Source organism: Calonectris borealis, chromosome 2 (assembly GCF_964195595.1).
Source record: "Calonectris borealis chromosome 2, bCalBor7.hap1.2, whole genome shotgun sequence".
NCBI classification, from domain to species: Eukaryota; Metazoa; Chordata; class Aves; order Procellariiformes; family Procellariidae; genus Calonectris; species Calonectris borealis.
Genome location: NC_134313.1, coordinates 152,455,264 through 152,472,413, shown reverse-complemented (window position 1 = coordinate 152,472,413; position 17,150 = coordinate 152,455,264). Strand labels below are relative to the sequence as shown.

Sequence of the window (17,150 nt, the reverse complement as noted above, 5' to 3'; positions counted from 1 at the left end):
ACAACTAAGAGTGCACCATGTCTGCTCACTTGGGATTTGTTTAGGCCATCGCTCATATTCGGCATCTTCTGATAACGGAGGACGATGATATATGTTCACAGTATGTGATATGTATCTGCTCTATAGACAGACCCAGGGTTGGTATTATTGACTTAATCAAACTTCCGCAGAAGATCTGGGTTAATATATTTACTAGGTTTTGCTAAACATGCAGCTGTCTGTGTTGCAAATTATTCTTTCGTATTTAAAGCCGAGTCCAGAGACAGTCTCTGTGACGTTTTCTTTCAGTGCCCATTAGCCGAGCTGTGTCATGCCTTGCACAGCACAGCGAATGCAGACTGACCGCTCCTGCCTGTCCAGCCCCCAGCACAAGTAAATTCCCGCGTTAATCCGTATCCTCTCTCATTGCCTGCTCTGCAGATGTCTGTACTTCGCCTGACTGCACAGAACTGCAGAGCAAGGTATGACTGAAGTGCAACTGAAAGCAGTGATCAAAGTCACTTTCCTCCCTTTCAAGATTTGGAAAAGTCCTTGAGAGCCTCCTTACGCTTGAGTGGGTACGGGAAGAGAACACCCACAGATGACAAATGGAGTAAAGGCAGTAAGGGCATGGCTTCAGGAGAGTTAAGAAAAAACGGATACAGAAAAGCAAAGATCATATAAGGAAACATGAAAAATCAAAAAATGTGAAGCTGGATTTTTGAACATGGCTTACACACCAACTCTTCTTAGAGGCCTTAGGAAAGTACTTCATCCTGACTTCTACAGCTTTGCTGTCTCTAAGAGTTGGACAGCACTAAAATAAAAGTACCACATATGCAGCCTTAACTTGCTCTCTTTTGCATATATAATCTTCAGTTAACTGTATCATTTCTTAAGAGACCAGACTCATTTTTAATGCATGTGACAGAGCAATTCCAGAGATAAATCAAGGTTGGCTAATGAAGAAAGCTCTGTAATTTGTTGCCAATGATAGTTGCCTAGTGAATGAGAAAAAAGACTGCAGGGAAAAAAAGCAGTCTTGTGCACACGCACAACTGAATTCTAACTTTGTCTGTACCTCAAGCTCCTGTGCGTATGAAAGAAGTCCCCACTCAAGCCAAACTTCGCAGAGATGATCACAGAGAGCATTTCTGTTGCTATTTGGGTGCCAACCTAGGCATTTTTGCTGCGATTTGCAGCAGAACTAAGCACACAGGGCTGTATTTGTAGCCAGTGAGACCATACATAACATGTTATATATAGATTTGACTAAGCTCTGTAACTGAGCCAAAGGCATTGCAAAATGGGCACCCAGATTAAATGGACCATATAACCCTAATCTTATTGTGCCTCAGCTCTGGCTGTGTAAAATGGGTATAATGCCACCCTGTCACTGCAAGATGACAGCAGAAACAAATTTACCCATATTTGTGAACAGCTTAAATCCTAAATTGTGAGTTTCCTTCCCACCATGGTCAGGAAAGGAAAGTGAGTTATTTCAGACTCTCCTGGTTGCTTCTCAGCCCTCCTACCCTGCCAGAAATGCCTTTCTCTTGTGCTTCTTCAGACCAGCCTCTCGGTGGAGATGGCTGTGGGTTAGAGCTGCTGAAAAGTGCTCCCTGGAGCCAGGATACCCGTCCCCGTGCTCGCTTGCACTCTGCTGTCCAAAAGCTATCTGCAAAAAGAAGACACCCCTGAAGGATTAAAGACCATTTTCATGACTCTGCATGATGTTCTATGTTTGACCACATTCATTTGCTTAAAATCACCGTTGTAGCCCAAGAACAGGCCACTGCTCTCCAGAGACGGTGACGTGCTCTGCGTCCTTTCCTTACACTAATACGGGAGAGGCCATTACAGCTGCAACTTGACTAAGTTCATTTGGTATTCTGAACTTTGCCCTGTTGGCAAAAGAGTACTGTTCCAACAGTTACACCATTTTTTCCTCAGGTTTTGAACACAAATTACTGATTACAACTCTACTTACATCCATAACACAGCTACAACAACTCATCTACTTCTCCATCACACTTCATTTCATCAGACTAATGTCTACATTTTAAATCCCCTTTACTGAAATGAAGTGAGCTATGGATCTGGAAGCATGGCTCTTCCATCCCTTCATTCACTCGGGGTGCTGGCTGGAGCTGAGCACGCACCATTTTAAAATAGGAAAAAAATTGTGTCCTCGATTGCTTCTGTGTTGCCAGCCAGCGCAGTCTCTTTCTGCCTCACTGCATGCAATCTCCCACTTGGAGAGAGTTGCACCATGTCATAGCCGATGTTTTTTTCTTCAACTGAAAGGATTTTCATATATTTCAATGAACTGTGTCTACAGGTATAAGTCTTTAGTGTTGAGTTATTCCTAGCAAATTATAAATTACCAGAGGTTTATCTGTCTCTCACCATATCTCAGCATCATTTTAATTAGCTAGGCACAGCAACAGAGACACCTATGTGTGGAGTAACAATTAATGGTGCCAAATCCTGACTTTTTTTCTACCAGAACTTCCATGGCCTGTGGCTGTGCAAGGCTGAAAGAAGAGCAGGGGTCCATGGGCTGGTGGGGGGCACAACATGCTCCGTCCCCTACAGCCACAAGTCTGCCCTGCAGGTCCACTAGAAGTAACACAAGGGACACGCTGACCCACAGTCTATGGGCCCCATGGCTTTAGGGTGACCTAGAGATGGCTTTTGCTGGCAACGGAGACATATCCACTGACTTAAGTGTGAGCAACATGCCTAGGAGTCTCACTGCGTGAAACACACGTCAGTGCCCAGGACATGTACGTCAGCGTACAATCTCCAGGAACTCCCCTCATTTCTGCACTTCTCTGAGCCCTTATACTCATGCATTTTATTCCTTCCTCTACACAGATGTGCTGTCCTACCTCATTCCTTCCATAGCCCACTGTTGTTATTAAAGCCAGCTGGCCACTCTTCTGTCTCCGTGTGCCCCATCATCCTTTTCACTTGCGTGTGGATGAAAGGGGGAGAACAGAATCAGAAAGATCTACCACCAGCAGCTGAAAGCAAGCTGAGCATGGGACTTCCTCTCTCACATCTTAAAGAGGATGCAAGCAAATGCCAATGGTACACAAAGTACTTGAAGGGCTGAAAAGACTTGGAGCAGTACAAGAACTGGATTCAAAAAAGGGTGGTGCAAAGACAAGACCAAGTCAGAGCATCTTCCAGCCTCTCCCAAAGCCATCACTTCCCGCAGGTGGCTTGCAGAAGAATCTGAATATGGCATTTACCAAAATATAAACGTGCAGCTAAGGTAACCCAAATATGGTTTCCTTAGCAGAAGTACTTCGTAGAAATGGTGTCTAAATAAAAGCTACGGGATTTCACCTGTGATGTAGCAGACACCAAGAAAAAGCAACATTACTGCAGGGGGTAATGCAACCCAAACTGCCCAACCTGTTCCAGCTATTTTTGAGAAAGGAAAACAGAAAAATGTTGGCTGGTCATAGTTAAAAAAAAAAAAGTGTTTTTTTTAAAAGCTCCATTGTCCATCATCCTTGAGCATGTTTTATTTTAAATTAAATTGGAATAAACAGTTAATGTGAGATGAGTGAATTGTCCCACTTGATTTAGTCTCTTTTCATAGAGGAGACATTCTGCACCACTCATCATGTTTCTTGCTCTTCCCCATACCTTTTCCAGATTTACCATATCCTAGAGATGAGGGACGTAACCGCACACAGTGTTGGTGATGCGGACTGTGAAAGAAGTGTACATGGTGGCAGGGGCAGTGGGTTACAAGCAGGAGAGGGACAGAGCTGAGGGCTCCTTCGTAAAACAAGATTCTTTTCCCATTTCTGCTGCAAACATTTTATACATCCCTGGTCTTACCACTTAGAGTAAGCTTTTCACAAGTGATCGCTATTTTTACATGATGTATTTTCTGAGTATCTAATGTGAGAACTGAAGCCAGATCTTCATCAGTGATGAATTCTAACAAGTGCCTCCTGGTTGTGCTTTCCACACAGAGGAGGCTATAAACAGTACTCTGAAAAACCAGTCCCTAGATGTCTCAAGACAGACACTCAAAATGGATAGCTATGTTGACAATTTTGGCTTTAATCTTTGTACATCGATGCTAAGGAGAACATGGCTTAAAAATGCCTATTTGGAAATGAACAGTTCTTTATTCTTTGCATGCTCTGAACAACACACCCCGAATATGGCATAGGGCCACGTCAAATAGGGATAACAAAAAGAAATAATAATCATTCATTCACTGAATGCAGCAGAAGGCCTGTAGAAAATTTAATAAAGGGCCTCATAAGGCTGTATTACAAAGCCCTAGCTCAAAACTGTACAGGCAGTCTTAATGCCTTATCTGTCAGAGCCTGTCCTGGCAACTCATACCCTCTCTAGATGCAAAGATTATATAGGTTAAATAGCAACAAATGAACAGTGGGAGGGAGTTCTTTTGGGAACATCCCGAAATACTTATTTTGTTCCTTTTCCTGGCTGAGGGCATTCAGTAACCATGATGCAGCCTTGTGTTTGAAATCCTCTTGATGCCCAGGACCCAAAGCATGACCCACCGATTAGCGGGCTGTGGCAGCAGCTCAGGCCAGCTGCACGGGAGCAGCCCAGCTCCTGCCAGCCAGGAATCAAACAGTTGCTGGGGGAAAATACCTCCCTGCACTTAGTTCATACCTGCCATTTGCTTCTGGTTTAAATAAAACATTGCAAAACACACACAGAATGCATGGGGAGATTTTTAAAAACCACAGTTCAAATCCTATCCACGCTGGGTGAAACCCTGGCCCTGCTGAAGTCAGGAACATCCACCTGCCATCTCTGCTTTTTATTTGTGCATGCATGTTTATCTCTCTGCCTGCCTTTCTCTCCTGCCTGGGGCCTTGTTCATTAACCTTATTATTTTGCTTTTTTTCCCAGTTTGTAGGAAGTTCTTTTAAATCCTGTGCTGATATCTGTTTCACTTACAGGATTTTTCCCTCAGGATAAAGAATAATAGCTTGATTTGTGACATTGCGAGCCTTTAGGTACCAAAAGTTTATTGCTTGGGTTTTTTTCTAACCTGGAATCTGCCTGTGACAGGTAGAGGTACAGAATATATTCAGGCCATAGGAAAAAGGCTTTGTGGGTGAGTGTTTTCAAGCCCTCAGGTCTTTCTCCAATATCTCAGATTGCCAGCCATGCCATGGCTTGTCAATGAGACAGATGCCCCAACCTTGAAAGGGATGCAGAAACGAACACAAAGGAAATAAAAGAATCTAGGCAAGTGACAAATAAGTTACCCACAAGCATCCAACCTCAAGGAAAATGCATGCTAACTTACATTATGTTATGTAGATAAAATAAGATTTACTGAATGCTAATTTTTCTCATCGGCATATCACAGAGTACAGAGGCAATGCTAGAAATGGTGACAACCTGTGTCTACTCCCACACAGAGCATCCCCTTAAACTTAATGGAAATGTAAATATAAAACATTCACTGCAATAAAAGTCTCCAGAGATAGAGCCTAAGTAGCATGATTAGTATGGAAAATGTTTCGTAAATCCTAACTCCAATAATCTCTGGTACCATAAAGGATTCAATTCATTACAACTTTAACAGAGCCTTGTTAATTCTCACTTCACTAATCTGCGACCTTGAAAATTTCCTCTCCACATTTCAGTAAAGCGTTGACAGCCGAGTGAAACAGGGGTATTCCAACAAGGGCAACAGGTGATGGAATATATTCCAAAACACTCACTAGTTTTATATAAAATACTGTACCTGACTAAATTAAATGAAATAACAAGCCTTTCATAAATTATCATCCAGCATTTTTATTTTAGCATTTTAAATCAAGTATCATAATCTATCAATTAATTTATCACATAGAATCTTTTGCAAGGCTGCTCTCAGTCAATTATAGGAATAAAAGGGGTTCTGCATTATGGGTATTTCTCCTGACACATCTCTGAGACAAATTATCTAATTTTGGAACTACTTCCTCCTGGCTGTAAGCTTTTCAGACTGCTATTAACAATAAAAATCTTGAAGTGCATATACACACACATATATATAAGTGTATATATATATAAAAACACGTTAGTACAGACTTGTAGGCGTACATCTCCTGGTACCACTAACATGGCTGCATAGTTTACTGAAGACTTGCACAAACATAACTCTGCTTATAAGGTAGTTTGGGTAAAAAGGCAAAATGACAGAACATAAGAAATTCTGCCCAGTTTTGTTCAGGCTCGAGAGCTGGCTTTGCCTCTACTGCCCTTGAGTGTATTTTGAAAAAGATTAAAAACCCCTCTAAATGTAAATATACCTTAAAAAATGATCCTTGTTTTTTCCAGCAGTGGGCAGATAGCAACTTAGGTAATTTCTTACCAAAAAGGGACTACTGATCATAATTAGGTATTAAGATTTGAGTTGTTAATCTCTTCACTACCATAGCTATAAAATCCAGAGAATAAAAACATTTTTTTTGCCATTATGCAACAACCACCACTATCAAAGTTTTAATAAAACTACACTGTATTACTGGCTGTGAAATGCAGTAAAATTTTGATGCAAAATGGATTACTGCAGATGACATCATCAAGAGTTCCACATTTAATTCTCTTTTGTTATCAATTTTACATCATCTCTGGTGACAGTATTATTCCATTACTGCAAGTATAGTTATATTTTATCAGTACACCCCTCCAAAAGGGCCCAAATCGAGATGCATTTCAAAACGTACTCTTTTATACTCCTCCCTGCATGGTTTACCAGTGAGCATATTGACACACGGGGTACCAGTGTGCCTGACTGCCTCTGAGATCTTACACGAAAGAGAGAAGAGCAGAGCGCAGGGGCACCTTAGAGCCACGGAAAGTCCTTGGTGAAGCTGGCAGCAGTGTTTTGCCCTTTAAAACCACTGTGCGTTACTACGTGCTGTACACCACTCTCAGAGAAAACACTCCTCATACCCCCAGGCTGCTTCCACCCATCTCATCTGCACCCTCATGTGGAGGAGCCACCATTACCTCTCTCTAATCCTCAGGAGCGGAGCTCTGTCAGTGGGATGTCCATGGGGGAAGCAGGGAAAGGGCAGAAATGTAAGAATTTATTTCAGATTTCAAAACATTGATGTATTTGAGATAGGGGGTGGCACACTTGGGCTGTACGAGAAAGAGCGGCTCTAGGTGCAGAAGCACCGAAGCTGTCCAGCCATCGGGAGGAAGCACATTATACTGTATAACTGAACTCTGGCATGGGGAATGCACTGTTTGTTATAAAATTAAGGAAACAAAAATGTGTCATTTTTCTCCTCGATATGAGTTCTGCAGAGTGTCATTTTTTAGCTCCTGCCTTTCCCATGCATTGAGAGCACATCTTAACAAATACGTTAAGTTGGGATGTTTGATGTGCATTTCCTATTCCCATTACTTTCCCAGATAATAATTTCTGTAAGGTTATGAATGAGTGGTCTTGCAAGTTCTTTCCCTCCTCACACACAAGAGCTCTGCCCAGTTCTGTGGTGCAGAAGCAAAAAGCTTTCGTTATTCTAGCCACAATTTCTCACTTTAATAGCGTAGAAGAGCACGATATCTTCTGCCTTCAAAGACGAAATTTCCTGAGCACCCATCACTTTCTTACTACAATCCAAGTTACAAACCTTTGAAAGTCATAAAAGTCTCAATATATTTTAAATGTTTTACTTCTCAGCCCATTTAAAAAACATATATGCCAATATTTCATTCCCCTAGAAGCTTTTCACGTGATGTTATGCAGTTTGACAAAACTTTAAGATATTCTAAAAGAAGAAAAAGAAAAAGCAACCAAGCTTTATTTTAGCACTTAAAAGATAAGCTAGAAAATGAACATACCAACAGCCATCATGTAATCCCAGCGGTCTATGAGGCACATATTGAAGATCAGGTGGTCAGATGTTTGCCCTTGGCCAATGAGTGGAATGTTTCTCTCCAAATTTTGGGTTATTGCAGAAGTCCAGCCAACGAGAAACCAAAAAACGATCAGAAGAATAACAGCCAGCATCCTCATCACTCGTCCACCTGTCATGTATGGAATACGCTGAGCAGTTCGGGACAGGAATACCTTCAAAACCCTGAAAAATTCAGACAGTGCAGAATTACAGAGAGCACTAGCTGTGTCGCAGGAATTAGACTTTCATTTTATTTCACTATCAGATTATTGAAAAAAATTATCAACGTTATTTCCCCTGACAGTATGTACAAGAGTGAAATTTGAAACATTATTACTTTCATATTCATCGTATTTAAATGGAACTGATTGCTGCCCAGAGAGTGCTACACAGCAATAATAGAAAATATTAGCTATGCTTATGTTAGAGACATGCATTCACATGCTGTGTTGTCAAGCGGTTTTGTACCTTCCAGCTCCCCGTGGAAGACTTCTGTCTTTGGAAAAGGGAAGGTCATTTCCATAAAATAGCAACTACATGTGTGAGATTTCATTTCATTTTGATGCTGGCTGTCTGCTCATCCCCAGTCATACTATTTCCAGAGAAAAAAATAGCACTTCTTGGATATTTTTCCCATTGAGTTTGATGCTTCTGAGACAATACCTTACTCCTTGTAGAAATAACTGTGGAAGGCACTTTGCTAATTAAGTGTTTTCTGACTTGTTTAGAGGCAACAACATGTTTTTCAAGCTGGAACAGAACCATTGTAAGAAAAGCCACACCATATGTCAGGCACTTATACCATGTAACAGCCATTGAACTCACTTTAAAAATATTTGCACTTACTATTAGGATAGGTTTACTCCCACCAAGAACTGTTCAAGGAAATACCACCTGCATTTTCTACCCATCACCACCTGCTAAAGCAGAAAAAGGTCCTGCTGGGAGCATGAGGGCAACAAAAATTTGAGGAAATTGGCTCAGGAAGAGGGAGCAGTTTGACTTTTCACATAGCACAGAATATCTCTGTGTGTTGCCTGCAGCACGGGATCTGACAGAAGCATCTAACCGTCTCCTGGTGTTTTCCTATGAGAAAAGGAGGCTGCAAGGGCTGCTGCTGCCATTGCAGTGCTGCTGCCTTGACCCTGCCTGGGGTGGGGCAGTGAGGAAAGGCTATCACCGAAGTTTTCATGTACCCAAACCTTTAGAAGTGGATGGGCTGAAGTTTAAAGGCTTTTTTAAAGATTAGGGTGAGGAGCCTTTCAAAGTGAAAAGGTGAGCTGTTTCAGTGATTTTGTCCTCAAACCCACGGTGGTTCCTGATTCCTGAGCATGAGTATGTCCAGTGAATACTCTTGATATCCATGAAGGGACAAATTATCACTGAGATTTAGGGAACTTGGGTTTTTTTTCAGAAAGTTGAGTTTTTAAATGCCCTTGTCAGCTCTCAAGTCTTTTCAGTGTACCAAGCACCAAGCCACCTCCCAGGCCGTTCCATGGCCAGGCCCATTGTTTCAGCAAAAAAAAATAACACTCCAGATTAATATTTATGCTTATATTTGTCTAAGAAAAGGCAGAACCAACTGGCACTGCCTCTCAAACAAATAATAGAGCAGTGTTTTTTAAGGCAGAAGCACAAAAGCTTTTCCACGTCCATAAAAATGAATCATCGTTTGACTACAAACACAGCCTTCACAGTGTGCATTAGGTGAAGTCGGAGATCTGAATATGTTCAACGTTATTCAGCTGTTTCCCTCCCAACAGTTACTCCGCAGGGAGTCACAGTTTTTGATCTTTCCATGTTTGATAGATGTTCTGCTCTCCCTTTACAGATGCTAAGTGTTTTATGTTGGAAGCAGCTTCCCAAAGACTTCAGGCAGGATAGACAGACAACTCCACAGCGGCAAGGCAGGCGACTCCCTCCGCATTGCTCAGCCACACCGCTACTGTTCCAGGCAGCACCAGTAAATCCTCGTTTTTAGAACACTAAAAATGAATAAGCAAAGGCTCTCCTCCTCCCCCTTGTGAACGCCGATCAATTCTTAGCTTCTTTGAAGGGAAGGAAAAGGTATTCTTTTTGTAATGCACTGGAAAACACCATCTTTTCACAGATAGAGTTTGCCATTTGAGAAAAATATCACACATGTTTATGAAGCTTTAAGAATTGCAGAAACGGTACAAACCAGCTGAGAACTACTAGAAACTTTCCTTTTCTTTGTATTTTGGTTCTCCAAAGTCAATTCTTGGTAGAGCCTTTTCTGGACGTAACAAGGCAGGACCCATTATGTTTTTCCCAATACTAGATCATTAACTGCTGACTGTGAGACAGCTTTCTAAGGGAGAGGGGTGGGCTGCTATTACATTATTGATCTAAACATAGTGAAACAAAGAACATTTTGCAGTACGGCAGTCAAACCCCCTCCAATTTGGATCAAACCACATTTTTTTTTCCTCATCTTTTTCATAAAAATAAGTGTCCACCACCACCACCATTTCTACCCTGAACATGTAGGCCTACATGTAACCCAATCTTTACACTTTTTTTTTCAGAAATCCCTTTCCTGAGAAGCTGTAAGGAAAGCTGGGTAAGATGTGTAGTATTGAAAATCTCCTTTCCAGAGGCTGTGGCATAAAAGTACTCAACCAGAACATGAGCTCCAGAGTTGCAATTCCCTCATCTTCCTGCTGCAACATGAATCCAAACCCGCATTGCTCACCACCTCAACAGTAGCAGACGTGCTCCGTCTCCTCTCGTCTCCTATGTGTTACTGAACATGTATCAAAGCAGAGACAAGTTCCCCTCCCAAGAGCATGCCTACTCACCGGGCTGGAGGGTCATTCTCCTTCCTGTACCTCTGACACATACACTATCAAAGTTCGCCGTAAAAAAGTTGAATCGCTGCAATATGAGACCAAATTGTCTCAGCAAATACTTGTTGTCTGATGACTGGTACCCTCCATCAGAAAATTGGGCAGTTCTCGATTCAAATCCCTGCCCTGACTTCTGGGTAGACGATGCTCAGTCCCCCTTTTTCGCACTGTTCTGTATCTATATATTGGGTTGAAATTCCTATTGAACAAATGAGAGAGATTTCTCACAGGGAGGTAAGAAGTGGAGCTGGTGGGCTGCATCTATACTAGGAAATTGAGTATGTCCAGGGTTGTCCCTGGCACTGATGCCAACCAGCACAGAACAGACGGCATCTGTACTGTTACCCTCCAACACAGGGCGTCTGCGTGCAAACTGCCCGCTGCAATGGCCTGTGCCAACTCCTGAACCACGCTGGGAAATGGCTTGGGAGCATTCAGGTTAGCACGGGCCAAGGGCAGACCAGGGACCACTAGAACAATTCAGCAGGACAGATGATGGAGTTCCAGCACCCAGGAATGTTCTCTGATGCTACTTAATTTATGAATATAGATGTAGCTCTGGATTCAAATCCCTGAGCAAATTAATGTTTAATTATGAGTATCAAGTAAGGCAATGCCAACTGGAAAGACTCTCCTCCTGTCCTGTGTAACCCCAAAATGCCTGGTACTGCCAGGCAGTGCCCTGGTAGAAGCTTCAGGCACTGTTTGAGACATATGGCCTCTGATCTAAGGCAGAAGAGGAAACTTAATCATCTTCCTCAGCATCTTCTAGCTCTTCTTCCAGCTAAAATCATTCCGCATATGCAATCCACTTTTATGTGCTGTTGGATAATCAAACCATCATTTTCTGTGACATGTCATCAGCTCTGTTTACAGGCAGATCAGACGGAACACTGCAATGTGCTCTACCTGTAAGACACAGCTGCCTTCAAGCAAAGCTTTGAACTATACAGAGCTACAGGCACCATTAAAGCCATAGCCATCCTTTTTACAGAGCAAACAGCAGACAGTTCAGGCTGAATAAACTGCCTGGAGACCACTGCAGGTAACTCCCAACTCTGCTGGCTGCACCGCCAAGTCTGGGGAGAATTAAGCTGTATAGTCCAAGGGTTTTTTGGGGGGGCCTGGCTCCATATAAATGGATGAGGGGAGTGCTTGGTTACAAACACTGAGAGCTGAGAGCCAAGGGAAGCCCAGCAGCCGGGAAGAGAAGCAATGCTGCAAGTGGATCTGAAGCAGAGGAACAGAGCATGCTGCTTCACAAGCAAAGCACGTGGCTGCTGCTCTAGAAGTTACACCTTGAGATGTAATGTGTAATCTTAGAAAATAAATAAAACCATACTAAATTTTTATGTCATATTAATAATCTGTCCTGCCAACAGAAAATGTGGCCCCCAAACTATCAGCTGACTGCATAAGTGGCAGGAATAACAGGTGAAGGATCCTGCTTTGACAGCAATGACCTGGCACAGTTTGTTTGTTTTTTATTTCTAGCATCTGTCATTTTGTGGCTCTACTGAGTCATCCTGTCAAACTGTTCTGTTCCAGACTGATGATTTTTATTGTGATATGAAAGCTACATCAGAAAGATAATGGGTCAAGCTCTTACGAAGTATATTGCCCTCCTATGGTGCAGGGATTATGTCTTGTCTGCTTTTTCTGGAGTAACAGCGAACACGCCACTAGTTACTTCGAGTTTGTAAACTGATGTGATTCTACTAAAACCAGTGAAAACGTATCGATGGCACATGCACGGCACCATGTCAATACAAAAGAGAGCCTACACTTCACATTTGACACACAGGCGCACGCACACAAACTACAAACACTGAGTGCAGGTTTTATTTCCACATCAGGAAAGATGACTGAAGAAAGAACATCAACACTTAAAGCCCAAGACCTCACAATTTGTATTTAGATGCACTCATACCCCTAGTTACTGGCTCTCGGCTGGAAAGGATAAAACCCATCTGAGAGAGAGAAATGAACAGCTTTTTAAACCACATCCCAGCTGAAAGTCTCCAAATTAGTCATTATCTACTTCCAAAGTGATTTCTCAAGACCTCAGCATAGAATAGATGTGAAGTCCAGAAGATACTCACTGAAATCAGGATGATCTTTTGTTTTATTGAGTCTGACCATCTTGAACCTGAGCAAACCTGGGCTGAGAGCCATGCCATGTCAACAGTATGACAACAGCATGGCAAGACCTGCTCATACACATCACATCTTGTCCAGTGAAAAGGTACAAAAATTAGAAAAAGAAGTTCTGGCAATTATTTGGGTGTATGAATACTTCTGAGAGTCCCCATCCTATGTGTAGCCAACAAACTTGGCCACATATCCCTGATAGCCATCAAAATATCTCAACTCCTTCACACCACATTTGCAATATGTCAAAGTGTAGATCATAGGATATCTCCCACATTTTCCATTTCAGGAAAGAATTTTGTAATAGCAAATACACTGTCAAGAAGATCATTGCCATGAAAGGCAACAAATTGTTAGAAGAATTGACTAACCCTTCCAAATACACTGGATTTTGTCATCGGTAACAGAGCACAAGCTGGCTGAAGGCCAGTCTGCACAGTGAGACAACTATGGTATCATAAGCTTGCTAGATAGTTACAAGGTAAACCCTAGGTACCCATGGTACTGGAAACACGGGGAGGGAGATTGGGCTGCAGGGTTGCTTCCTCTGTGGCAGAAGCATGCCTCGCTTCAAATCCTCACCTGGGGGTCGCTGGGTAATAAATGGCAATACCCATATCTGAGGATATCCTGACGGTACATTAACAAATTACTGATCAGATAGTCTTGTGTACTGAGTGATCAGAGAAACAGTGGTGCCTTTTTTCCTTAACAAATTATATTTAGTTTCAAAAATGTGATTTTGAAAGACTGTTTCCTTGATACCCTCCCCAGAGTTTTGAAGTGTTTTCCTATTGTGGAAAACTAATGTAATACAAATTTACCAGATGTATGGCTAGAAAAGCAAGCTGTGAAGAGGAGTTAAAAAATGTATTTTATCTCAGTGCCTGGTAAAAAATACCATTAGTAAGCAAAGACACATGGGTCATGACAATGCTAACCTACTCAGTACAGTAGTTTCCTAGATTAGCTTTAATACTATATGTATAAATGTAATTCTACATTTTCGATGAAAGTCCCCCCTCTGGATCAATGTATAGGAGATAAACTGTGCTGCCACATCAGGAAAGATGACTGAAGATTTTGACCAGACTGAGGAAGGTGGGAGGGAAATTACATCCCATTCAAGGGAAGGCTCTAGGTATTGGGAGGCAACAGGAGTCCAGTAGGTCTCCCGCCGCAATCAGAGCCACTCACTCATTCCCATGTGAGCAGCACTGGACTCTCAGTTTCATGCATATTTAATAACATGGAAAGAGTCTAAAAATATTACTTGCTTTGATGAAAATGTATTGATTTGAAGTAGCTTTTGTCTGTCAATCTGTAGGTAAGCCTGGATTGACAAAATGATTTGTTATTTCTTTAAATGTAGCCTAGATTCTGACATTTTTCATGCTATACATATGCTTTATTTTCTCCTTTCACCTGCAAGTCTAAATTCCCACCTAAGGAAAGCTCAATTTCCTGGTGGACTATAGTTCAAAAAGCTTTCTCTGTCTGCAGCCAATTCCAAGCACTGTAGCTGGAGTCTTTTGACAGATCAGCTGAGGTTTGCTTTTCCCCAGTGCCTCCTCGCTCCCCTGCTCGCTGTCCTGCTGCCCACATCTGTTCCGGCTGCCTGCTACCTCCCATTCCAGGAGACACTGAAACTGCGCACGTGTGTTGCTTTTTGAAGTGCTTTTGTTCGTATTACCTTATCATCCAGGTAGGTCTCATCAGAAATGGCTGTTCCTCAACTGGATTTGCCCATCCTGGGTGTGTGCTGATGGATGTACCAAGCACTGGGGAGCTGAGAGGTAAGAAGGCTCAACAAGGGGACTTGCCATGTCACGTAACTAGGTTTCAGTGATGCAGACCAAGTCTCCTTATTTATGAAATCCTCATCTGCTTTGTGCTAATTACCTCTTCTAATAAACCACTTACTGCGCTAATACCCCCACGAATCCTGCTGAGATTAGCAGAACTACACAGAGTGTCAGTGAAACATCTGACCCTCCGCTGTCAAACTCCGACCAGGCAGAGCTCTTACAGAGCACACTGTGACTATGTACACTGTTAAACAAAGAACCCATCAATCTGTCCCCAGACAACTAGCAGTGACATGTCTCCTGATTGCCAACTATTCATGTTTAAGGTTATCTTAAGCAACATCACACAGTTGCTTCGGTGGCACCAAAATCAAGAGCTCATGACCACAGGATCCTATGGGAAATTCCTAAAATTCTGAAAATCCCCGGGCCTTGAGATAGGCACAATGCTATCTCTTTCTGAGTCTGCTACCGAATGGTTAACATAGCCATTTCAATAATTTCCTCCTGATAGATATGTTTAAATAACTACATCCCCTCACCCAGTAAAAATGAGGTCAGCTCCTCAGACATTTTTCTCCATAAGCAAACCAATCTTGTTGAGGTCTTTCCTTAATTCAAATTTGAGGTGGTTTTGTGGCAGAAATCTTAATTCATAGATCCTTAAGACTCCTGCTGCTAGTAGTTTAGACTGAAGATTATAAATCCTTCAGTCTACACAAGCTTTGGCTAAGCTAATTATTTGCTTCTTAAAAATCATCAGGTGATTATTATCTTTTTGTAAATCTAAAGCTATTCAGTTCTTTGCCCTTATCAAAGACTTTCAGAACAGGCAGTATAAAAGATCTCAAGGTCACTATTTATCAGGAAGCTTACACTGTGAAAATAGAGGCAAGAACTGCCTCCTGGTAGTCCTTTCCTACAACAGGTCGAGAACATTTTCAAGGCTTCCCTTACAAAATTTGCTTCACAGAGCGCTGTGGAGTTTAACATACAAAAGCCAACTCGCCTCCCGATCCCGGCTCACAACGTTTCATTTAACAAAGGCTGATGAATAAAACCAGTGGGGACGACACAAGTTCCCCTCCTGGTTAGTGCTACTCCATACAGGCATCCTCTCCCACTGAAAACATTCACAGACAATTTCAACAACCTTTTCGAATGTTAGAGGCATTTTCTAGTGATCAGCAAGAAGGCAGCTGGTCAAAACCTTATGCCAAAGCTTGTATTTTTGTTCTTAAAATAGTCACTCTACAGATAGGAAAAGTCTTGCCATGGATAAAGCCCAAATCCAGGCCAAAGTAAATTTGGGGGTGGTTATGTATCCTGATCTAGAAAGATTTTCTTTCCTTTCTGCTCCTTCTTAGTTCACTGCAGGTATAACACTTCTGATCAGAGAATGATAAGCCCCACTTAAAAAAGAATGGTACCTTTTCAGCATGTTTAATGTGGCCACAGAAACAAAATACCTCCTTCCTTTTAAGCTAAAGACAGTAGATATTCTGATCCACTTGCATGATGTGAAAAGTGGCAGCTTTAAGAAAAACAATACATATGAGATTTTCAACAGGACTATAAGATTTCACAATTAATAGCAGCTGCACTACATCCTTCACCACTGTTATAAATTTAAGTTATTAGATTAATTTATTAAGGTACCATATAAGAACAATGCAAGGCTTTTGTCTGGATCAAAAAGCAGTGAACAAAAATTTAGTGAACTTGAGTGAATTACAATTCACTCTGCTAGCAGTTGTTTATTGTGAGGACTGAACTATATATGCATAGCATATTTACAGATCATTATACTTTGCTTTTTGAGAAATGCACTAAATAGTAGTCAACAACTGAAGAAAAACAACATAACCATAATTTCACAGATAAATGTCTTAATGTTCATAGATGGATGCTTCATTGTTTTCCCTTTGTATCCCATTACAGATGTGGTTGATATGATATTGTAACTGATAGTTCATGTGGAGAGCTTGATGCAACTTCAAAATTCACTGTTAGATCAAATCAAAAAAGACCTGCCTTGCAAGGGCATGGTACACAAGTGAAGAATTAGGCATAAACACTGCTATTTCTAGCCTGATATATCTAGCTGCCTTGAGTTTTTTCCATTAAAAAATCAGTCACCTTGGCTGGTCAAACAGATCCCTATTTTTCTGAGTTTTCTCTTTGCTTTTTTGGAGGAGGTTCCTGCAGGAGAATGTGCATACAGCTCAAAGCTGTTGCTGACTGTGGGTCTAGCCGCATTGTCAGAGAAGATTCAAGAGAAGTATTTTTCAAAATAAACTGGTTTAAGTATATTGCCTCAAAAAAATTCCAGTGAAAAGAAAGAGACCAGGAGAAGTACTGTATCTGTGGAGTGCTCACTAAAGCACTGTGCACAAAATCTTCTGGCACTAAAGTATCGCTTT

The 17,150-nt window shown here is 41.7% G+C and overlaps 1 protein-coding gene across 1 annotated transcript in view; it reads right to left on the bottom strand.

Moving 5' to 3' along the window:
• GPR158 (G protein-coupled receptor 158) overlaps window positions 1-17,150 on the bottom strand; it is a 204,313-nt gene that overhangs the window by 13,684 nt on the left and 173,479 nt on the right. The window contains exon 7 of the mRNA XM_075140803.1: window positions 7,843-8,081. Within this exon, the coding sequence (XP_074996904.1) occupies window positions 7,843-8,081 (239 nt within the window). The remainder of the gene's footprint in view (window positions 1-7,842; window positions 8,082-17,150) is intronic.